The sequence below is a fragment of the Ammospiza nelsoni genome, chromosome 2 (assembly GCF_027579445.1).
Source record: "Ammospiza nelsoni isolate bAmmNel1 chromosome 2, bAmmNel1.pri, whole genome shotgun sequence".
Taxonomy (NCBI): domain Eukaryota; kingdom Metazoa; phylum Chordata; class Aves; order Passeriformes; family Passerellidae; genus Ammospiza; species Ammospiza nelsoni.
Window position 1 is genome coordinate 109,136,595 of NC_080634.1, and position 21,905 is coordinate 109,158,499.

General features: G+C 36.4%; 1 protein-coding gene across 2 annotated transcripts in view; it reads right to left on the reverse strand.

Annotated features, from left to right (window-relative positions):
- The window catches only part of DMD (dystrophin), a 1,160,174-nt gene that overhangs the window by 165,808 nt on the left and 972,461 nt on the right, over nt 1-21,905 (reverse strand). For both annotated transcript variants that reach the window (XM_059491405.1, XM_059491401.1), the window contains exons 58-59: nt 20,225-20,345; nt 19,291-19,559 (exon numbers count right to left, since the gene is read on the reverse strand). In XM_059491405.1, coding sequence (XP_059347388.1) covers nt 19,291-19,559; nt 20,225-20,345 — 390 coding nt within the window. The remainder of the gene's footprint in view (nt 1-19,290; nt 19,560-20,224; nt 20,346-21,905) is intronic.

Sequence of the window (21,905 nt, forward strand, 5' to 3'; positions counted from 1 at the left end):
TTAATTTTCTATTATTTGTATGGGATTAGAGTCAGGTATTTTTCTGATTGAAAAACATCACTGCTTAGGCAGAGCACACAGGCCTTATCAGGCACTTGTTTTTAAACATATATTAAAGTACCTGGCTGATTTCAGACCAATTATTTGCCTCTGCATTTTGGACTTGAAAGTACTGGTCTCACTTGAACACTGACATTAATTATTAGGTAAATAATATTAGCCATTATACCTAACTTAAAATGAAATAGAAAATATTTCATAATTAGTCAGCATGTTTTTTGACTGTAAGTTATGTTACAGACCAAAAAGTCTATGGCACAGAAGCAACCACCCACAAAAGAAATTAAATAGACATGGAAGTAAAGAAGAAAACTCATCTTCTGCCTTCTCTTCAATCGATGTCCTAATTAATTTTTTTTGTGCTGCAAGGATAATGATTTCTGCAATGTGAAAATAATATTCCAATGCACAAATACCACAGTTTTTGCCTTTAAATTCAATATTCTGTATTCTATTATTGCTAAGCCTGAATTTTTGCTAGTGTTTTCATTAGCTGGCCAAATCCAAGCATGATAAACAGCAAGAACAAAAAAAGGAATGCTGGTCAATGAGCCGCTATCTAATTAATGCCAATAAGCTTACAATTAGAAAACTGTAGACAGAAAAGAGAAAAATAACCACAGAAAGATTTGGAATGTGACTTTGAATTATTAAGGAGTCAGCAACTGTAAGCCTTCTTTAAGCAATAGTTTATCACAGACATCCAGTCCATCAGTCAGCCTACATGATTCTAGAGCTAAGCATCTGTAGAAGCAGAAATTTAGAATTTTTACTGGAAATGTGTTACAGAAATATTTATATTTCTAATAATAATTTTGTATAATACAAGACTGGTTGATTTTTTCTATTTTTTCCCCTTCTGCATAAAGAACACTAAACATATAACAAAACAAAATTAAAGAATTATATTGTTGGTCATTTAAAAACCAAAATACATGGTGAGTAGCAGTGTATTACTATCACAAGGAGATGTACCTATTAAATTGCTCAGAGTGCAAATGAGTTCACAGTATGAACAGTTATAGGACAACCAGACCCAAATTATCTTCATTATAACTGTCCTTATGCAAGACAGAATTTCAATGCTTTGTGTTACTGTAGGTGGTAGATTGGATTTTAAATGATCCGTACAGTCTTGTTAGAAAATATTTCAAAATGCCTTGGAAAATGAGCAAGGACTCTAGAATACACATACCACAGGCATCCTAACCAGACAAATACTAAAACTCTGGAGAGCACACAGTAGCCAAAATCAGTCAGATGATGAGCTCATCTGGCCCAGTCCCTTGTCTGATATTAGCCAACACAATTCCTTAAGGAAGGAAGCAAGGCAAAGCATCAGCTTCCCTGTTCCTTGCACTCCTCCAGCTCAGCAACTTGAGTCTCAGAGATTATGGAGCCAGGAGCTGTATTTTTATGTCAAACAGATCTTGATGGAATCTTTTCCAAGGTATTCCATACTTGATTTTTGGACTAACACAGGGTTTTATGATCAAAAATATCCTCTGATAAATTTAACATTTAGGTTAGAGTTTGGGGGTTTTTTTAAACCTATATACATGCTGGACAGAGTAGACCTTCTGGAGCACATCAGCTTCCTCTTTAGGAAAACTGATCTGTGCTTCTTGTTTCCCAATAATTGGCTATTTATCCACTAGAAGACCTTTCATGTTCTCTCAGTGGAACTTAGTTTCTTTGCTGGAAGACATCCTTAAAATCCCTGGGGAATGGCGAATGGCCTATAGCCCCTTAAACATTATGCCCATGTATCCTTAAAGGCACAGTTGGAGATGTGAGGCACACTTACTTTTACAAACCTGTTCTCTCTTCTGCAGAATATACTTTCCCAGATTTCCTTGACTGTAGGTCCACAGGCCTGACTATGTGCACTATTTGAAAATTTTCACCATGTGTGTCCCTCATCGCTCCTCATTAAAACCTCCTGATTTTAAATAAGAAAATGCTGTTAATAGATACAGCTTTTTTATTTTACACTTCCATTAGAACACTTGACCAAACAACCATCTGGTTCTGATGATATAATGATCTTAATCAAGACAATTTGTTCTTTGTATTTTTTCTTCCAATAATAAAGGTTTCTTTATTATTTTCTTTAGCCACGCCATCTTTCCAGGTGGTTCTGAATCCATTTGGATGGTATGGACTGGTTCTCAGGGTGCAGCACCTCTCTGCTGCCTTCACACACTTTGTCCTTTTGGTTCCTTTTCAGCAGGCTTCCTCATTTGTGTGCAGCTTTCTTTCTGAAAACTGAGCACTGCTGTAGTGGATTTTTTGGGTTATTTTTGTCCCTGCAGAGTAGCTGACCTTTAGTTCATAATGATCCCTATTATGATAGCAATGTTTTGAACTTGCAGTGCTCAGCACCAAGACAAATCTTTTCCCTACTGGTTATCCTCTTGGATTTTCTTATGTATTTTCTATTTAGTGTTGGAACTGCAATTCCAAAAGGATTTCAGGCTAGTGCCTGTAATTACAGATCTGTTTCTAAGGTATTTTAGAAGATGCAGGATAAGCCTCCCAAAATTATTTGCAAGTCGTTTTCTGCATATTTTTCATTAAATTTGTTTGTGCTTTGGGTATCCAATTCCAAAGTAGTAAAAACCACCAGGTAGCCCTCACATCTTTCCAGAGAATTCCAACTCCATTTATGAAAATTTGATGCTTAGGGTTTTTTCAAATTTTTTTTTCCACATTTCACATGCCATGTGGCTGGTTTTATCCTATCTTTTATTTATGGAAGCCTAACACAGACTGATTTTGCTTTGGAAGGCTGCCCAATGTTCAGAAGAGAGAAAAAAATATCTACTTCTTTTTATTTAAAGATTCACCAAAGGGGGAGGGTTTTTTTTCAATGCCATGAAAAGGTTTCCTTTTTCTTTTAGGATTCTTAAATTGGTTCCATAAAAACTCAAAGAATATTCACTAATCATTCAAGTAGAAGAGTAAAAGAAAGAAAACAAGCTTATTTCAATATGAGCATTATGTATTTTATGCTAATTGTACATACTTATATATATGTATATAATACATTTATATATACTTGTATATAAACACACATATATAAAATATATTGTATATATTTATAATATATATAATCAATAGTAAATGTTTTTCTAGCTTCATGGAGTTTTTGTTGCTGAGTTCATTATAAAGTTCAGGAAGGAACACTGACTCTACAATACATATTTTCTATTTCTTAACCCCTTCTCCCTCAACCACATTCTCAACCATTGGCTGACAAGCCAGACACAGAATTCAGGATTCCAATCAAAATTCAATCAAGTGCCTGTAACTTCCAGCTCACTGATGTTAATGGAATAGGGTGACTAAATCTCATTAAGCCATTTGGAAAATACACCCTGAAAAGGAAGTATATTCCCAGAACATCAAATATTCCTTGTGCACAGAGAAAGACTAAAATGAAGATTGTTTTTTTCTTTATTGTCTGCTATTGAAGACTGCCAATGGATCATTAAAAATGCTTTTTTACATTTGCAGTCCTTATTCCTACTTGATCCACACACCTACCATGTATGTTTAGATGTAGTCCACAAGAGTGCCTTGTCAGAACAAGCAGCATTTAAGCAGCTTTATTGACTATGAAATCATTGCTGCTTAGCATTTGCCACACTGACGAAGGAAAATAACAGCATGCACATACAAAGTCATATATCCTTATGCACACCTCAGTGGTATTGAGATAGAGTTTAGCTATATTTGTCTTAAAAATTGTATTTAATAAACAGACAATATCTAATAATTATTTATTTGCACCTGGTATGCAATTGTTCAATAAGAAACTTAAAACAAGGTATTAAGCTTTACAATTATGATTTAAAATAGTCAGTATTCCTATTGGCTCCTACTTACCTGCAACATTTTTGGTGTGAAAAATAGCTAGGGGGCAGATCCATTTTGGGTGGTATTCTGTCCTTTGTGTTCCTTAACAATACTTGGACTTGTAAACAGGTTTAAAAAAATCAGTGTGAGACCACATATGGACAATTAGTCCAGCATTATTGTGTGATATTTTATCCCAGCTATATTTTCTTAAGTCACCCTGAACACAATAGTAAAAATGAAGACTCATTAGAATTTCCCATACTCGTGGGCAGAGGGACCATGAATCTCATGGTGCATATACTGCAGTACCCTTCTCTTGTTGCAAACAGGAGTTAAAAGAGACTTTAAACTTCATTTCACCAATGCATCAAACGATTTAAATGTTCAGTGCCAGCTCCTGGAAATGAGTCTCTATCTATTTGGTTATGGATGGAGCTGGCACGATGCCTATATAAGATGTTAAAGGCAATTTGGCATCATCTCTAGATTTTTATTTCTCAAATTTTATGGACTGGCAATTATAGCAACACCAGCCTGTGATTTGAACACTATGTTTATGCTTAGAGCACAACATTGGAAATTAAAATTGATCCTGAAGTTAGTTTCCCCCAGAGACAGTAAATGTAAGACCTCAGTAGATAGTATCCTCTTCCACAAATGTTCATTTTTACAAGCCTAAACATGAGGAATTTAAAACATTTTTCTTAGCTTTTTATAAAGGAAGTAAAAAATAGTTTGAAAACCATCTCTAGTTTTCCAGCAATGGTATTTACTCTTTAGGCAGTTCATATCTTGTCTTTATACAGGACTAAATATTATAGCAACTATATTTAGGAATTAAATGTTTTGCACTTCTTAATAAACTTTTTAAGACCATGCAAGCTTGGACATGTACAAAAACCAAAGGCAAGAACACAAATTTCTTACTGTTATTAGTTTTTAAATGCATAATGTTTTCTAAATAATTTTGTATATCTAATGAAAATCGTTGCAAAGGCATGCACTAAAAAATGTTTCAGTTCTCACAAAACTCTGAACTGTCATCACAGACTGATTGAAGCTGGAAGGCAACTCTTGAGGTCATCTAGCTCAGCCCCTCTGCTCAGAGCAGAGCCAGTTGCCCAAGACCATGTCCAGTCAGGTTTTAAATATCTCCAGTGATCAAGACTCCATCACTTCTCTGGGCAACCTGAGCCACTGCTTGAACAGCCACAACTGTCTCTTCTCATATTCAGGTGGAACTTGATGGGTTTTAATTTATGCCCGTTGTCTCTTGTCAGTGGACAGTACTAAGAATGCTCCAGCTTTCTCTTCATTCCCTCTCATCAGGAATTTATACACACTGATAAAATACTGAGCTGCCTTGAGTCTCAAGGCTGAGCTGTCCCAGTTGTCTCAGCCTCTCCTCACAGGAAAGTGCTTCAGTCCTGTGACCTTATTTGTTGTCCTGCACTAGGCCTCTTGCAGTGAAATCCATGCCTTTCTCATACCCTGGAGCCCACAACTGGACCCAGCCCTCCAGGCGGACCAAGGCTGAGCAGAGAGGAAGGACCACCTCCCTCACCCTGATGGCAATGTTCTGCCTAATGCACCCAGGGTGCTGTCAGCCTTCTTTGCCATGAGGGTCTGGGTAAGAGACTTAAAGATCACAATTTGGTCAAATGCTCCTAAGATCGCTGAAGGACTTTGCCACTGTAGCAAAGCATGCAAAGAAGCAACTGCTCATCTGTGACACCAAAGCCCATCTCATCCCAAATATGCCTTCTGGATTCCTGAAATATGAACTGTGAGTTAGCCCACCTGACAGGAAGTTGAGATATGATAAAGGTGGTACTAATGTCAAATCATCTCAGGTCTAAGGAAAGGAAAGTGAAGCTGGGGAGAAGGAAGTTTCACTGCAAGGAGTCTGTGGGAAGGCCAGCTCAGCAGCTGTGCTGGTAGCTGGCTGTGGCTGGGGCTGGTGGGGGGAGAACCATAGCCTGCTGGCTGAAAACAGGAGGCCACTGACTCAAATGAAGAGAAAGAACAAAATGGGACTAATTAGCATTGGAAGTGAGGGAGTCATTTACCCAACTGAATGAGAGGGCTGTGTAGGCAATGGGCATTGATTCCTTTTTTTTTTTTCCTGAAGTGTATAAATGGTGAGAAGTTTTGAGCAACCTTGGAACCCCCACTACTGAGAAGCCCAGGGTGAAGAGGATCAATGGGATATTCTGGGCTGGATCCATGGGCGGTGACTATCATTCCATCTGATCTCTTTCTCTCTCTCACTGTCTTTCTCCCCTCCCTCTTCTCCCCTCAATCATTTTCTATTTCTTTCTATCTCTCTACCTCACATTTTACTGTTAAATAAAATCCATACTATTGACTTCAGCATATGGTCTTGTTTACACCTTAATTCAGGCAGAGGCATCTCCCTAGTAATTGTAATAACTGGATTTTAACAGTGTGTTCCTGTCAGCTGTTTGTCTACCAGTACCCCAATGCTCTTCTCTTCAGAGTTGCTTTCTGGCCAATTGGTTTTGAATGTGTATTGTTACCTGGGGTTCTTCCTCCCAGGACACAAGACTTGGCATTTCTCCTTGTTGAACTTCACAAGTTCCCCTCAGTGTAATTCTCCATGCTGTCAGGGTCTCTATGAATGACAACACAACCATCTGGTGTAATGGCTGTTCCTCCCACTTTTGTATCAAGTGGGTAATTACTGAAGGTGAGCTCTGTCCCAGGGACCATTTCATTAATGCAAATATTAAATTATATTGATTCAGGATCAACCACTGTGATGATCAACTATCTCACATATGACTTGCCTCCGATACAACTTTCTAGTCCTTCAAATGCCTGGAGATGGTTTAAAAGATTAGCTGTTCCATCACATTCCCAGAGATTTGGGTGAGGCTCAATAACCTGTAAGTCCCAGAGTCGTTTGTTTTGTCCTGCTTGAAGGTGAGAGTGACACTTGCTCTCTTCCAGGATGCAAGAATCTTTCCCAGTTGCTGTGGCTCTTGAAGACAATCGATAATGACCTTTCAATAACATCTCCCAACTCATTCTGCACTCATGACTACATCCCATTAGGACTCAGGTATGACCAGAATTGTGAGCATGATCATGCCCTTACATGTTCCATCATGGGTATTTCTCACACTTAGTGTGAAGCAGATTTCAGGAAAAGGCCAGCAGTGCCTACAAACAGAGTCTGTTTCCCTGCTCTGTGAGCAGGACTTACACAAGGCTGTGGCCTCATGCCAGCCTGACATTTTCGTGAAGAATTCTCTCAAATAGAAGAGTCTCCTGGTAGCACTGGCTTATGTTAAACCTCAATTCTCACAACCAGTGAAAAAGACAGAAAAGAACATCTGGCACTATGAAGAAAATATGAGATGACTTAGGGAGAAAGGTTCTCCTGTGTCAGATGAATTTCTGCTGTGGAAAGGTTTTACACAAGCAGCAGCTGCAGCCAAATCAGAGCAGGATCCATGTGCACAGTAAGGTGAGTGCTTGCCCTACACCTGCCACAGCAGGTTCACAGCACTGAGGATTCTCCTCCTCAGCTCACTTGGTGTTCAAGTGGAGAAGTATTCATGGGCCAGAGCAATTCTCATTTTATATTTAAAACCACACAACGTTGAACTGTCCCAGGACAGTTTAACAGTGTCCATCTTTTTCGTTCAAAATGATTTGTTTCTTCTTTGAGGGGGCTGGTGTAGTCTGATTCAAATTTCATTGAAACCAGGGTTTGTCAGCCTCCAGCTCAATATGCTACACTTAGCTTGCTTTTAAACTCACCCTGTATTTTTATTTGATTGTAGAGCTCCTGGGGACAGGCGATGTTGAGACAAAATGGATTTCAGCTGATTTAATTTTCCATCCTATATATTTTTATAAACTCAGAAATGACCAAGCAAGAGTGCACTACAGTAGAATATAAATCCTCTTCTGGGATAAAAATAGTTCAAACAAAAAACATCAAGGGAGGAAGAAAATCAAATTCCCTTTAAGTTCTCTCCCATTTTGAATTCTGTATTTCTAAATCAGTAAAACATTACATTTTTCAAAAGTTATTTCCTGCGATTTGGAAGACTAACTCAGTATTTCTTTAAAAATAAGGTTATTAAAATTTGAATAGATGAAATGAAATATGAACTAATGCCAGGTATTAATTTTCTTCTTTTCTGAACTCTCGAGGGAAAAAGCTATAATTTGTAGCAATGTTATATCTAGTAGAAAATATTTATTTATTAGGATGTCTAATTTAATGAACAGAAGCATACTAATAAATAGATACACTTATCCTGAAACATAGATCACTGGATTACTATAATTTTTGATGTATTTATTTATTTATTTTTAATCAACAGCTGATATACTGTTTTATGATTCCTGAACAAATACATGCTATGCTACTGCCTTGTCATTTATCCTGAAATTGTGTTCTCCTTCATGGAGGGGGAAAAGTAAATAAGCAAATTTAGATTGTAATTCACTCTACAAGAACAACTCTAACCATGTCATGGCAGAGCCCATGACTGCTGAAGTGTTATAAACAGCTCCATACCAATTTTTTCCATATATTTAATCAAAGTCAATTACTCAGTTACTTTGCAAGAAGAGATGAAGTACCTCAGAACTGTAAATAACTAGAAGGATTTCAAAGTGTGATCTGAAAGTCTAACGACACACCAAGGTCACAAGAAACATAAAAGAAATTTTGCAAAGGAAAGTTTCCGAAGTTTCCCTTTAGTATGGTTTCAGTCAGCACTATTAAACCTAAAAACACTTGCAAAGTATATATGATTAGGTTGTAGACTCAGTGAAATTGTTTTTAAATCATTAATAACACAGTATCTATTGCTATTACTTAATTTGTACGCAATATATGTTAGATATACAAACAGAAAAGGTTGAATAAGAACCTGTGTTCCCCACTAAAAGCTCTTTAAGGTTATAGCAACTCCTTTTCCTCAGAAAATAGTTGCTACAAAGCAAATCCCTATTGTTCTGTAAAGCAGCATGGCATTTTAAAGGCAAATGCACTATTTCATGACTGTCCCAGCTTGGGCCAGAGCAGAGTTGGTTTTCTCACTGTAGTCATGAGAGAGAGCAGGGAAGGGTCAGGCTGGGGGTCATGCACAGGATGGAGCTGCTGCCTCATGGGTGAGCCCAGGCTGTATTCCACACTCCATCCCTTCCATGTCATTGCTGAGTGGTGGAAATAGGGATCCTCAACTCTGGGAGAAACATGGGATGTTGGCTGGGGTGGGGAAAAAGGGCACCATGGAGCATCTGGGGCCATTTTTGCCTTTTATCTTGGTGGCAAGGCATGGCCTTGGCCAGTGAATATCCTTTTTTATATGTAAATCACACAGTCTTTTGTATACCTTTGCTATTAATGCTGTTGCTGTTCCTGGTAGTTTTTCTTATTGCATTGCTGCTTTTCAAGTAAATTCTTCTTAATTCAGAATCTCTGTTTTTGTCTCCCTCTTATCGAGAGGAGGGTGAGGGGGAAGGGAACTGTTTCAGTGGGGTTTATTTTCCAACTGGGTTTTAAAACCAGCACACTGACAAAAAAAAAAAGGAAAGCATTTAAGCCAGAAAGATTGCAACACCTGTATCATAACATAACAAAACACCTCAAGCTTTCAGATATCAGCAGGCAGATGCTGTAGCTCAAGAGGAAAAATATGGATACATACAAAAGCTTAGCTTAGAGACTACTAAAACACAGATTGTTTTTTGAGAATTGACCAACATTAAACAATTCCGACAACAAGCTTCAGGAATTCCTCATTTTTTCTAACAAAAAGCTAATACAGATCATAAAAGAAATCTTTGCTTTCTTCCCTCATGTCTTTAAGTTTACCCTGTAGGTATTTTACAACGTTTAGCCTCATAAAGTTGATAATTACTACCTCTTGTAAGGGGGATAATGTTTTTCAAAGAGCTTAAAGCCAAAAGAAGTTATTACAGTCCAGTCAGTCTCAAATATCTGCAGATATTCATGGTCAGATGGACCTGCAGCTTTTTTTGAAAGCTCTGTGTTCCAACTCTTGAATTATTATTGAAATTCCCATCTCCTCTGTACAATGTGTGTGGAGTGGGCATGGGTCACCAGGTCAACGCAGAATCACAGAATGGCTTGGGTCAGAAGGGACCTTTAAGATCATCTATTGCCAACCCTTCTGCCATGGACTGGGAACCTTTCACTAGACCAGGTTGCTCAGAACTCCATCCACCCTGGCCTTGAACACTTCCAGGGATGGAACATCCTCAGTTTATCCAGGCAGCTGTTCCAGGGTCTCACCACCTTCACAGTGAAGAATTTCCTCATTATATCTAATCTAAACCTACTCTCTTTAAGATTGAAGCCATTATCCTTTAGCCCATCACTACATGCTCTTGTAAATAGTCTCTCCCCATGTTTCCATCTTTACTGGAAGGCCACAATTAGGTTACCCCTGAAGCCCTCTCTCTTTTCCAGGCTGCACAATCCCAAATCTCTCAGCCTTTCTTCTGTGCTAAGGGTGGTGACTGGAGGGGTGCTCTATCCCTTTATTCATCTTGGCAGCCTCTGGATTCACTCCATGCTGGGAGCCCAGAGCTGGACGCAGCCCTGCAGGTGGGGTCTCACCAGATCAGAGCAGAGCAGAGGGGCAGAATCCCCTCCCTCACCTGCTGCCCACAGGGCTTTTGCTGCAGCCCAGGATATGTCTGGCCTTCTGGGCTGTGAGTGCTCGTGTCCAGCCTCTCACCCACCAACAACTCCAAGTCCTTCTCAGCAGGGCTGCTCTCAATGTGTTCATCCCCCAGCCTGGATGGATATCAGGGGTTGCCCCAACCCAGGTGCAGCACCTTGCACTCATTAAACCACATGAGATTCCCATGGCCCTACTCGAGGTGTAAATTCCTAGACTTCTTATATCTAATAAGAACAGCTTTCAACAATTCCAGAGAAGGAATTCAGTTCTAACAGTAGATTTTAGCAACTGCAAGTGACAGTGACTTGTTAGGCTAATGTAGGAAGAAAGAGTTTTAAAACAAAATGTTGAAAAGGAGACAGTTAAATAAAACTTAAAAAATTAAACACATCTTGAGTTTGTAAAACAGCACCAGACACAGGCTGGGCAACTGTCATGAGCAGTGCCCACCTCTCCAGGCATTCAGGCTGAAATCTTTCTGGATGGCTGCCCTGACAGACATGTTTTTAGGGGGAGAAGGCTGTGACTCTGGGAAATGGGGAACAGTGGCTTATGTTGTGACTGATGAAAACTATCATTCTTAATCCAATGAACAATTGAACCTAAATAAAATAAAACAATTTTCAGGTAAAATTTAAAGAGAATAAGAATAATTTGAGTGGCATTGCTGTCTGGACAAATTAGTTTCACTGATTCAATTGCCCTATTTGTAAACTGAGGATAATACTTCTCTTGCAGTCTCAGAAAGAAGATGAAAAAATTAACTCATACTATCTGGAACATGAGAAGCACTATAAAAGTGCTAAGTAGCAATTATAAAGTTTTATTACGGGTTAAACTTTACAAAAAAAAATGAGGCCTAAAATTTATAAAGATGAAAATGAGAAATGTGTAACTCACTGGTTCCCTGATAAACATTCCAGGCAATCTAACATTCATTGCACACCCTACATCAAACAGTCCCTAGACAATTACTGGGTACCAGCACAGGAGCTTGATAAATTGATTTTACTTTGCTCATTGATTTTTCCATGTCATAGAAACAATATCATTAGAGAATCTACACACTTGATTGTTCCCAAGAATTTATTTTGTCAATGTTTTAAGAAAAGGTTTCATTAGAAACACAGTGCTGACAGATTTTTTCATGGAAAAAATTGCCTCATCACAGAAACAAACAACATTAAAATTAATTTCTGGTACTCTTCCCTTTTCCCTCCTCTCCTATAAGAGTGGATGTCCGTGTGTCTGGTTATATAATAATTTCTGGTATGTCCTTTTTCCTTGCATAGGAGATTTCAGTAGACCCTATATAAGAGGTCAGAGTTATGATATAAATACTCCTTAGATATAATTTGGCTCCCTTTAGCCACATAGATCCCTGTGCCACTCTCACTTAGGAAAGCCTGAATAAAATGGTCCCATAGTAAGAAATGTGTTGCTTGCATTGAACTTTTTTTCCCTCTTGGCTAAATATTTGCATTTCCAGGACATAAGAAAAAGAAGGCTTTTGAACAGAACCAAAACAGTTCAAGTGCATCTTTGATTTAATGTCATGTCTTGGAATGTTAATACTTCACCATCAGACTAATATCTATGCATGCTGCATTTATATGGCAAACTTGAAACAAAAAGCAATGCTAAATGTCAGAGTCCCTGCTATAACCGTGCCACTTAGGTACTAAAAAATTAATGTTTAATTCTCCTCCTAAAAGCTCAAGTCTCATTCTTCCCTCTGATAAACTGATAAAGAGAAATCTCTTAAAAATGTTCTGGTCTGACCTCAATTCTGAACTTCAGAGGCATAAAACGGCAGACGAGTCTTTATACACGTATTAGTCAGTTCTCTCAGCAGGGTATCAGAAACCAAGATCAGAGATTGCCAATACTTAAAAAGTCAAAATCTGCCTGCAGATGTGCATGCTGAACTCCCACTGAAATCAGCAGGGTGAATTCATACAAGGAAAAATTTGGCTCTAAATGAAATATGTTGATCTAATAATAGCATCTTCTACCAAACTGGGTTGGAGGTAGAAAAGATTTCCACCTTGACTGGTCACCCTTTTTAGAGCTCAAGAATTTTCCTGCACTAGTTGTCAGGGAAAAGCTATCAGTACTTTTTAGCCCAAATGTCCTTAATCAAGGAGAAAATAGTTAATATGCAGAGAAAATAGTTAATATGCTCTATGAATAATTCTGATAGAAATATGGTTAAATTGGTACAGTTCTTTTCCATGTGCTTGTTCTTTGTAAAGTGGTCTACAAGTAGCTGTTCCTTACACTAGCTGTGATTCCTCAGAAAGTTAATTAAAGAATACTCATTTTTGTTTCTTCTTTGTTAGCAGAGCAATGCTGATTTTCTGTACCACAATTATGCTACTATTTCCCAATAAGTAATATGGTGATGAGCAGTTGTAATTTTAAAAGACAAGGATTTCACTTCTCTACCTGCTCGTCATCATTCTTATTATTCCTATGTAAGACAAGATTTTGCATTCTTCCTTTAACAGGTAGCTTGATATAGACAAAAAACCTATGTCATCTGGTCTCTGTAAAAACTATAGATACAGTGGTAGCAACTAAACCTGAGATAAGAAATATATAACTTATTGCAAAAGAAGTCAGCAGAGGGAATGATTGTTTGCTTCAGGTATTTAAAATGGATTTAGTTTTAGACTATTGCCATAAAGAACTTTCCAATCTTATCTGACTGATTGCAGAGAAAGAACATAAGGCAGATTATGCTTTTAAATTAAATTTGTATCAGTAAAACTACCTGATTATTATATCCTAAACAACCACTTTTGAACATATTTCTTTTTGTGTAAGAAAATAAATTGATTCATAAGCTGTTTAAATGAGATTGAGAGACCTCAGGACACAAATGAGTAACTTTCATCTCCTACAAGATAAGAAACATACCAGAGCTAGAATCTGGTACAACTACATGACAAAACAGTTCATGGTTTTTAACTCAATTTCATATTTAAGAAAAGCCTTAGCAAATTAAACTTGCCCTCAACAGTGACAACCAAACAACCCTACTAAATTCCCTCCTGTATACAAATATATTTGAAAAATGGGAAAAACAACTACCAGGCTATCACCAATGCAGTAATGTGGTTAGCTGAATGTCTGATGTATAAAAGCATCTTAAAAGTTGACCCATTAACAAACTGAACAGACTTCAAGTATTTCTTTCATTATAGCAAACTCCACAATGATTTAAATTCACAGGAATATTATATATCACAAGGACATCTGCAGGATGTCAAAGTGTTTGAGTGAATTTCAGTATGGTTTTGGTTTATTTTAAAAAAGGATTTTATTATTCTCTTATGTACTCTAATGTTGTTTTAGTTTATATTAGCAGTAAAAAAGTTGATGAAGAGTTGATATTTTGTAAATTCTGGTTTATTGACCATATTTATTTTTAAAACCTAAAGGTCCTTTAGTATGCCATGAAATAATCTTCTTTTATACCTCTTAGAACAATCTCTAATTTGCAAAAATATTTTACTAATACAAAACCTCTTTAGAAAGATAATTTCTAATTTTCTTAGGAACTGATTTTTGGGTTTTGGAAAGCTGGAAAATTCATTAGAAGGAAATGGTTATTCTGTATATAATAGTTTTAAAATTCCCAGAGTCCAACACAGAACTTATTAGGAGACTCACTTAAGTAAATAGAACATCTTAACCCAGATTGATTATAGCTCTTGCTGATAACAGCTGGCTTCAAATTAAGCTGAAAAAAATGTATATGCATTTTGAAGCAGTTTAAGAACATATCATAAATAACTATTGTATGATACTTTCACAGAATGATTTGTATGAAATTGTAAGCTTGAGAGCCATTTGTAACTGTAATTACTTTAGTTATAGAATGAAGAAAACATTAACACTTCCATCTCCTACGCTGCAGGCAAATAGTTTCCTGTTCAACAATGAACCAATGGATGCTGTCATCTTCTAATCGTACAAACTATTTGAAAACACCTAATCAAATCATGGTTCATAGTCTAAAACTCTGGATATAAAATACTTAAGCATTTTTGTGGTTTTTAAAACTAAAAATAGTAAGTAGTGTAGATATTGTAGAAAGTCAATCAATAAAGAAAGAGAATGAAAAAATATCTCAGAAGCTGCTATATGTGTAATGTCATTTTACATTACAGACTGGACAGCAAGAGCTCTGCTAACTTAATTTGGTGCATAGTATAATTTTATGTTAGCAAAAATTAACAAGAAAATAGACATCACATTGCAATCTGACCTCTATTTGGCTTAACAAGGATTTGGCACTGTTATTGATATCAAGCTGATTGGAAATTCTGGTTATCAATACATCTTCCAGGTAATTATTTCCTGCATGGATTCTATTGATCTATTTCAAACTGATCTCCAGTACTCCAGTACTGATCTCCATTGCTAGGAGGGGATGAATGGGAACTATTGGCTTGCTCCTAGCTGTCATTCATTAATTTCCCTCTATGTGACCCCTAATAGCTCCATATAAAAATCAATTTTTTTTGAAAGGATAGAAAATTATCAATTACCCAAGCATTTAAAATAATTTTGGGGTGAAAGCATAAATTAAAAATTCAACAACTCTGCTGTCAGAATCTCCATATTAGGCAGCTGTCAGCAGAGTTTCCTCATAACACCACTGTAAGATTTCACCTTGCTGAAATACCTCTGCAGCACAGCAGTAGCTGAAGAGTACCAAAGTGGACTACAGAAAAATATATAATACTTTAAATATGATGATGATGATGATGATGATGATGATGATGATGATGATGATGAACTAACAAACCTCCTTCAGTGTCCTGAAATTGAAGTTGCTGATTTAGTACTAAAATGCCTATAATAATATGGAATTTCAATCTTTGCAAATATGTTTTTTTTCTTTCTATGGCTGGATATGGACTCAACTGAAACTCAGCTAATTATTTGAATGGGTTGTCTTACTTTTGTCTCATTTTGTCTCATCATAGGAAGGATAGGACAAATGGATTGTCCCCAGTCCCTGCACACAGTGAGTAATTTTGGAGTAGATGATGAGCAGATCAGTGATCAGTTAATTTCTGATTTATGAATAACTGCAAGCTCTATTTGTTTTACAAATAAATAAATTTCGGGCTGACATTTTCCAGTGAACATTTGTCAGTGACGTACAATTGTCTTCAACTGTCAATTAAGCTGAAGAAAGTCTGAAATAAACAGCATAATTCAACAAGAAATTGTATTAAAATTGTAAATAAGCTTTGAAAAGAGAATTTAAAAGGATACTTGAAGCCTTAATGAATATTCTCGTTACATTATATACATAAAGTCCATAAGCTATACACAAAGTCCATGTAACTGCTTTACTCATAACTATAAAAGTGAATCTGCAAGAACAACCAGCAGTTATTAAGCAGCAAGACTAAGACTTTCATGAAAATTCCTTGCAGAAAAATATAAGACTTATGCCACCAAATTTTGTTCTGCTTTTCACAGTTATCAATCATTATACTGAGTCAAGGTGCCCTCTTTTTGTGACAGTGAGGGAGAGCTAATTATCCTATAGCAGACTGGAGTTAATTGAAAAAAGTCTACCTGATTCTACATGAATAGCCCTTTATTTGGAAGGAGTTCTAGAGATATGCACGTTTATTTTGAACTAAAGAAACCACAGACACTAGTGTCCACTCTACATTATTTTTGTTGTTGAGTTTTTTCTTTGTTTTGAGTTTGATTTTGTTTGGTTGCTTTGTTTTGTTTCACGGAGGTTGCAAAAAAATATAAATTAAGATGTAGTTATACTCATGGAGTGTAGAGGCTCTGCTGTTCCCTTACAGCTGTGTATGACAGAAAACTGAAGCAGTTATATTGCTGCTAGGCGTATGTTAAAATATCACTGGCAGAAAAAAGTGCTTTGCATTGTACTCTCCTGAGTATGTTGAGAGAAGGCAAACTATCTTTGGCTAAAAATAAACCACACCATTAAAATTGGCTTCTGAGGCACAAAACTCTGTGCACAACATCTCAAAACAATGGCTTTTAATTTAAGAAACCTAATTTTCCAGAGTGGAAAAATATAAAAACCTGAAACTTCCTATGGGTACTAATTTCTGTTAGTATTTCTGTGCAGATGTCTGCAGAGAGACAACAAAACAGTGAGGAGGTATCAGCATGACATGTAATGATTGTTTCATGCTGCTAGCATAATCATTATCACAGTTTTGCATGGCAAAGGAGAGTCTTTGGGGAAGAAAGAGAGAGAAATTGGTTCTACCATCAATTCCTGGAATGGGTCTTTGAATAAGATACCAAGTGGATGAGGTAGGCATGATTGCATATCAGTTGCATAGCAGCAAAAGCTAAATATAAAATCTGAGTGGTGGTCTCATGAGACCCTAAGTGCTCCAGGCATGCTGATGAAAATAACATTTTGTTAGTGATTGCAAGGAGAAAGCATCATTGAATTTGCTGCAGAGGGGAGTAGAAGTCATAGACCATGTCTAATATATGACTTGAGCTACAATCAAACTGATCAGGCAATGGATATTATGGGACTAATGATAGATTCATTTGGACTTGAAATGAATTTAAGACAGTTAAATCATGGTTTCTGGACAGAAAGATACGCTTGGGAGACAGAAAGAATGTGTGTTATTAAGAAAGTAAGCTACATTCAGCCTGCAGATAAGACCACTCATATAAAAGAAGAAAAAAGAAAGAGTGACAGATGACAGCAGAGAAGTCTGAAGAATAGTTTGGTTCTAGATACCCTCTAGTCCAGATTGCATCCTTTGGAGCAGATGGGTGAAACTATCTCTTGTCCTCACAGTCAGAGAAGAACACCAATTTGTACATTAATCTAGATGAAGCATGCTTAATAATAATATTACAACATTAATACCGATCCAGTAAGGATCCACTATTTAGTATGAGTTCAAAGTTATACCATGACCTTAGCAGCTCCAGCATCTATAACTAAAGAGGACAGTGACAAATGGCACTAACTAAAACACATTCCCCAGGAAGCTATTCATCAGGTTAGGTTTAGGAAAGCTATTGTGATCCAAATTAAGAGAAGGATTTGTAAGAAATGCAATTGCATATGACCAATGTTTTGAAGATCTGCTCAGAAGATGCTTGGGTTTCTTAGATGTATAGAGAGAAATCAGGTAATTTGCCTCATACTGTAATATCAGTCATGATGCTCATCCTAAAAACCAGAGCAAGGATGAGACATAGATAATGTATCAATTGGCTAATGTTTGGCTGATAATATAGTTTTTAAAGAAAAAACCTTACTTTTTACTAATAACTTTTAACTGAAAGCTATGTAACTTCAACAAATTTAGCTTTTGCAAACATTTGCAAAGGAAAAGTATTTAACCGTTAAATGAATCAATTATTAAGTCATTAATTATGTTGTCTAGAATATATTTATTTATTTTTAAAACCATAACAGGACTCAGAACTATAATTATGGAGTCAACACTCCTGCTCATAGCTTTAGAACTAAGCAACTTGCTTTTTTTTTTCCATTAATATCAGAGATTCAGTGCTTCTGTTCAGGATATCTTCTTCAAAATTAAAAAAAAAAAAACCCTAAAACATTGTTGTAATAGCATTTTCTGAGAATTTATAAATAGATTTCTTCTGTTCATTTATGAATTTAAATGAAGATAAACAAATTTGCAGCTAGCTGTTCATCAGCTACTATTTCATTTGTTCTTGTACAGCATCTGCACAGGACACTCATTAAACTTTCTGTGTGATTAAAACTTGACGACTTTCATTTTAATAAACTACATTAGATTTTTAGAGGAATATTTTTCTTGCCATTAGTCATTCTACTTCCTCTTTCTTAGATCCTAATGTTCATCTAGAGAAAATAACAGTTAGCTCAGGTCTCTTTCAAAATGACTGATGATTCCCATTTATGTGACTGGAACAGAGGCACTTTGTTCTTATCAAAATGGCAGCTGCCTCTATTGTGCTCTGGCTGAAGGAATTCTGTATTATTTATCAAGTCTGTCCATGGCAGTCATGCTGAAAGAGGACAAGTCTGCCCAAGTTTCTTGATAAGCAACGATTTTATGAAACAACCCTTAAAAGCAGATAAGCATTAAGATATAGAAAATAATGACAATTTTTCCAGGATTGCTGCTTTTTTTTTTTTTAAGACTATCTTTAGTTATGAAGCCTATTTATCAAGAAAGACAGAATCAAATACCATCCTAATGAAAAACCATATATTTCAAATTGTATAAATTTTACTCTACAATTATATAGAAACAACTATGTGTTCATCATACTTAATATAATATAGCAAAAAATTAATTCAATAGAGTTTTATCATATTCTCCTATCTATTTTATTTTGCTTTCTTTAACTGCCAATTTTGCATCTTCTCAGTTGACAGTGAGTGTGCTGAGGATTTTTACACATTTCTATAGTGCTTTTACCCACATCAGCAACATACATCCTCAATGAGGATCCCATTGCATTTTAACTTCTGAAATCACAAAATTATTTATATGCACTTTTTAATATAAATCACTATGGCACAAACACACCAATTTCTCACTCTAAAAGATAATGGTATATATGGAGATTCATGAAATTAACTATTTTATGCTTAGAAATACTGATATATGTCAGGTACCTTGACTTTTTCCAAGTGATCCTGCAGGGAGTCGATGAGCAGATCCCCCACTGGCTGCCAGGACCCCTTGAAAGCCTCAGCCTGGCGCAGCTTCAGGTCCAGCTCGTCCATGGCCTCCTGAAGGCCCTGCAGTCTCTCAAGAGCGTCGTCGATCTTCTTTTGCCAATCAGCAGACTGCAGATTCAGCTTGTCCCACTCGGTTCTCACCTCATCTGCTTGCCTTTGCAGAAGTTTGGTGATATTGTGGGCTCTCTCCTCAGGTGACAGATCTAAATGTGAAAGTGGAGAGGCTTTTAAGACATATTCTGTCTTAGAACTAATACAGTTGCCATCCAGATAGGTTAAAATCTCAGTAAGAAACTCTTCATAACCAAAGGGACCTGTGCAATTTGCTTTATTAATGTATTCTTGTTTCAAAATTTCTTAAAAAGCTTAAATCTTGCCACCATAAAAGTCAGCAAAATCTGCATTACGTACATAAAGATATTTTGAAACATGCAAGGTGGAGATAGAAGTTTATCAACTGATTCAGCACAATTTTCTGCATATAGATAAACATTAATCACTGTGAAACTTTTGCTGCAATTATGTGGATTTGGGATCTCCTGTAGTACTGAGACTACAAGGTGAATTTTAGCTTAAATTGCAGCTTTGAGCCCTCAGATGAGGCTATAATTATAGACAGGTCCTGAAGGTTTAAAGGCAGTTTCAAAATCTGCTTATAAATATGCATGTCTATTTAGTACCACAGTGTTCAGAAGGATTGCTAAAGCTTGCTTTCATCTATATTTTTAGCTTAGTTTCTGAACGCTGGCATTCAGCTCAGAGTGTAAAAGGAATGCTTTCAGAGCTGCTGGCAGGATTTATTTAATCATCACTGATCATCACTGATCTTCCCAGCAATGTGTTATTGCCCTGCTCTTGCTTCAATTACCTCTGGGTTCTGGGCAGACCTTCTCCAGTGCCTCCACGGGCGGCTCAGCCACGAAGATTCGCACAGTCTCAAGGGCACTCCTGATAACAGGTTCTTTTGTTTTTAGCTCCCTCTTGAAAGTCTAGGAAACAAAATTATTGTAAGTGGATCTATAAGGAAATACCAAGTCAGAATAGCAATGTCAGTACAAAGTTTCCAGCAACAGCTTCGACATGTATATGACAAGAAGCAATAAAAAACATACACAAAATAAAAATAATCAGCTTTTGCTTAACCTGAAATCACATTGTATTCAAATGCGCTCTTGGTACGCTGCATTTTTCTTTCTTCAGCAACAGCTCCTTTTACTCTTTTGCTCTCTTCTACACTCTGCTTTTAAAGGACCATGAGCAAGTTACTCAAGATTAGTATTAGAAGGTTTGGTAGGTCACTGAAAGTACATCTATCTCAGTATTTATTTATTAATTTCTCTATTTTTGATAGTGAGAATATAAGAGCCTATTAGGCTGATTCCAAATGGACACTACACAAAAATGCAGATGAAACCCAGCCTGTCGGTTGCATTTTGCATTGGTTCTTCTGCATGTTGCAGTGAATTTATCTAAATGGTCCTTACCACTCTTTTATTTCAATGTTTTCTTCTGTATTTATGAAACATTGTTGAATACATACAGTTTCAAGCAGCATAAAGCTGAAATATGCAGGTAATTTAATAGTACAGTGTAACACAAAACACAGTACTGCAAAAAGGAAAGCCATATGCCATGGGTAGAAAACAGATATTTTACTGTAGGGATTAGAAAATTCTCTTTACAACACCAGCATTATATAAGTTTGTAATGTAATAAATGCACCAATTCAGCCAAATTAATTATTAAACAAAATTTGTATTTCTATGAGAACTAATGAAGGATTATAAATTCAATATTAAAAAGTTCATTACACTTTGAATTATATTTGATATGTGATTCTCTGTACAGGAAATACCTACCAGAACTAATAGTGGCTACATGTACAGTTTATAATATGAGAACTCACAGGTAAAATGTTTTTAACACGTTTCAGGAAAGTAAACTTCAGGAAAAAACTACATTATTCCACTATAAACATTTAAAGACACTTTTTATTAAATGATCAAGAACTGACCCTAAGGTTTGTAGCTGTTCTTGGGAAAACCTTTAAGCAAAGTGTGCTTTGTTGAGGGAAATAACAAAGCAAAAAATCTTCATTTTGTGTCAAGGTCAATAATGGAACTAGAATCTTTTCACAGAATCAATCTGCTATCATAAAAGAATCTGTCATTTGATTAATACCTGAGCTAAAAGTTTTAAAAAATCATGCTAACCTTTAAAAATAATACCAATTTTTACAAATAAAGAAGTGCACTGTATATGAACAAGTAAACTACTACTGGATATTTTTTTTGCATAAAAACTGAGTGGAGTTACTACAAGACTGAAATAAAAATGTCAAACTTAGACATTTTTAGATTTATAATTCTTATAATTCACACTTGACTCTTGCATGAAGTGTGATAGAAAGAGGAAATATAATAAGCCTTTTCCATGCCTCCAAATGAGGAAAATCTATTCCTTTAATTAGCCTTTGTGTTCATCTCACATCATTTTGTCCCCATAAAATGGTGTGGCAGGTCTGCAGGTCAAGTGAGCCATCAGGAAGC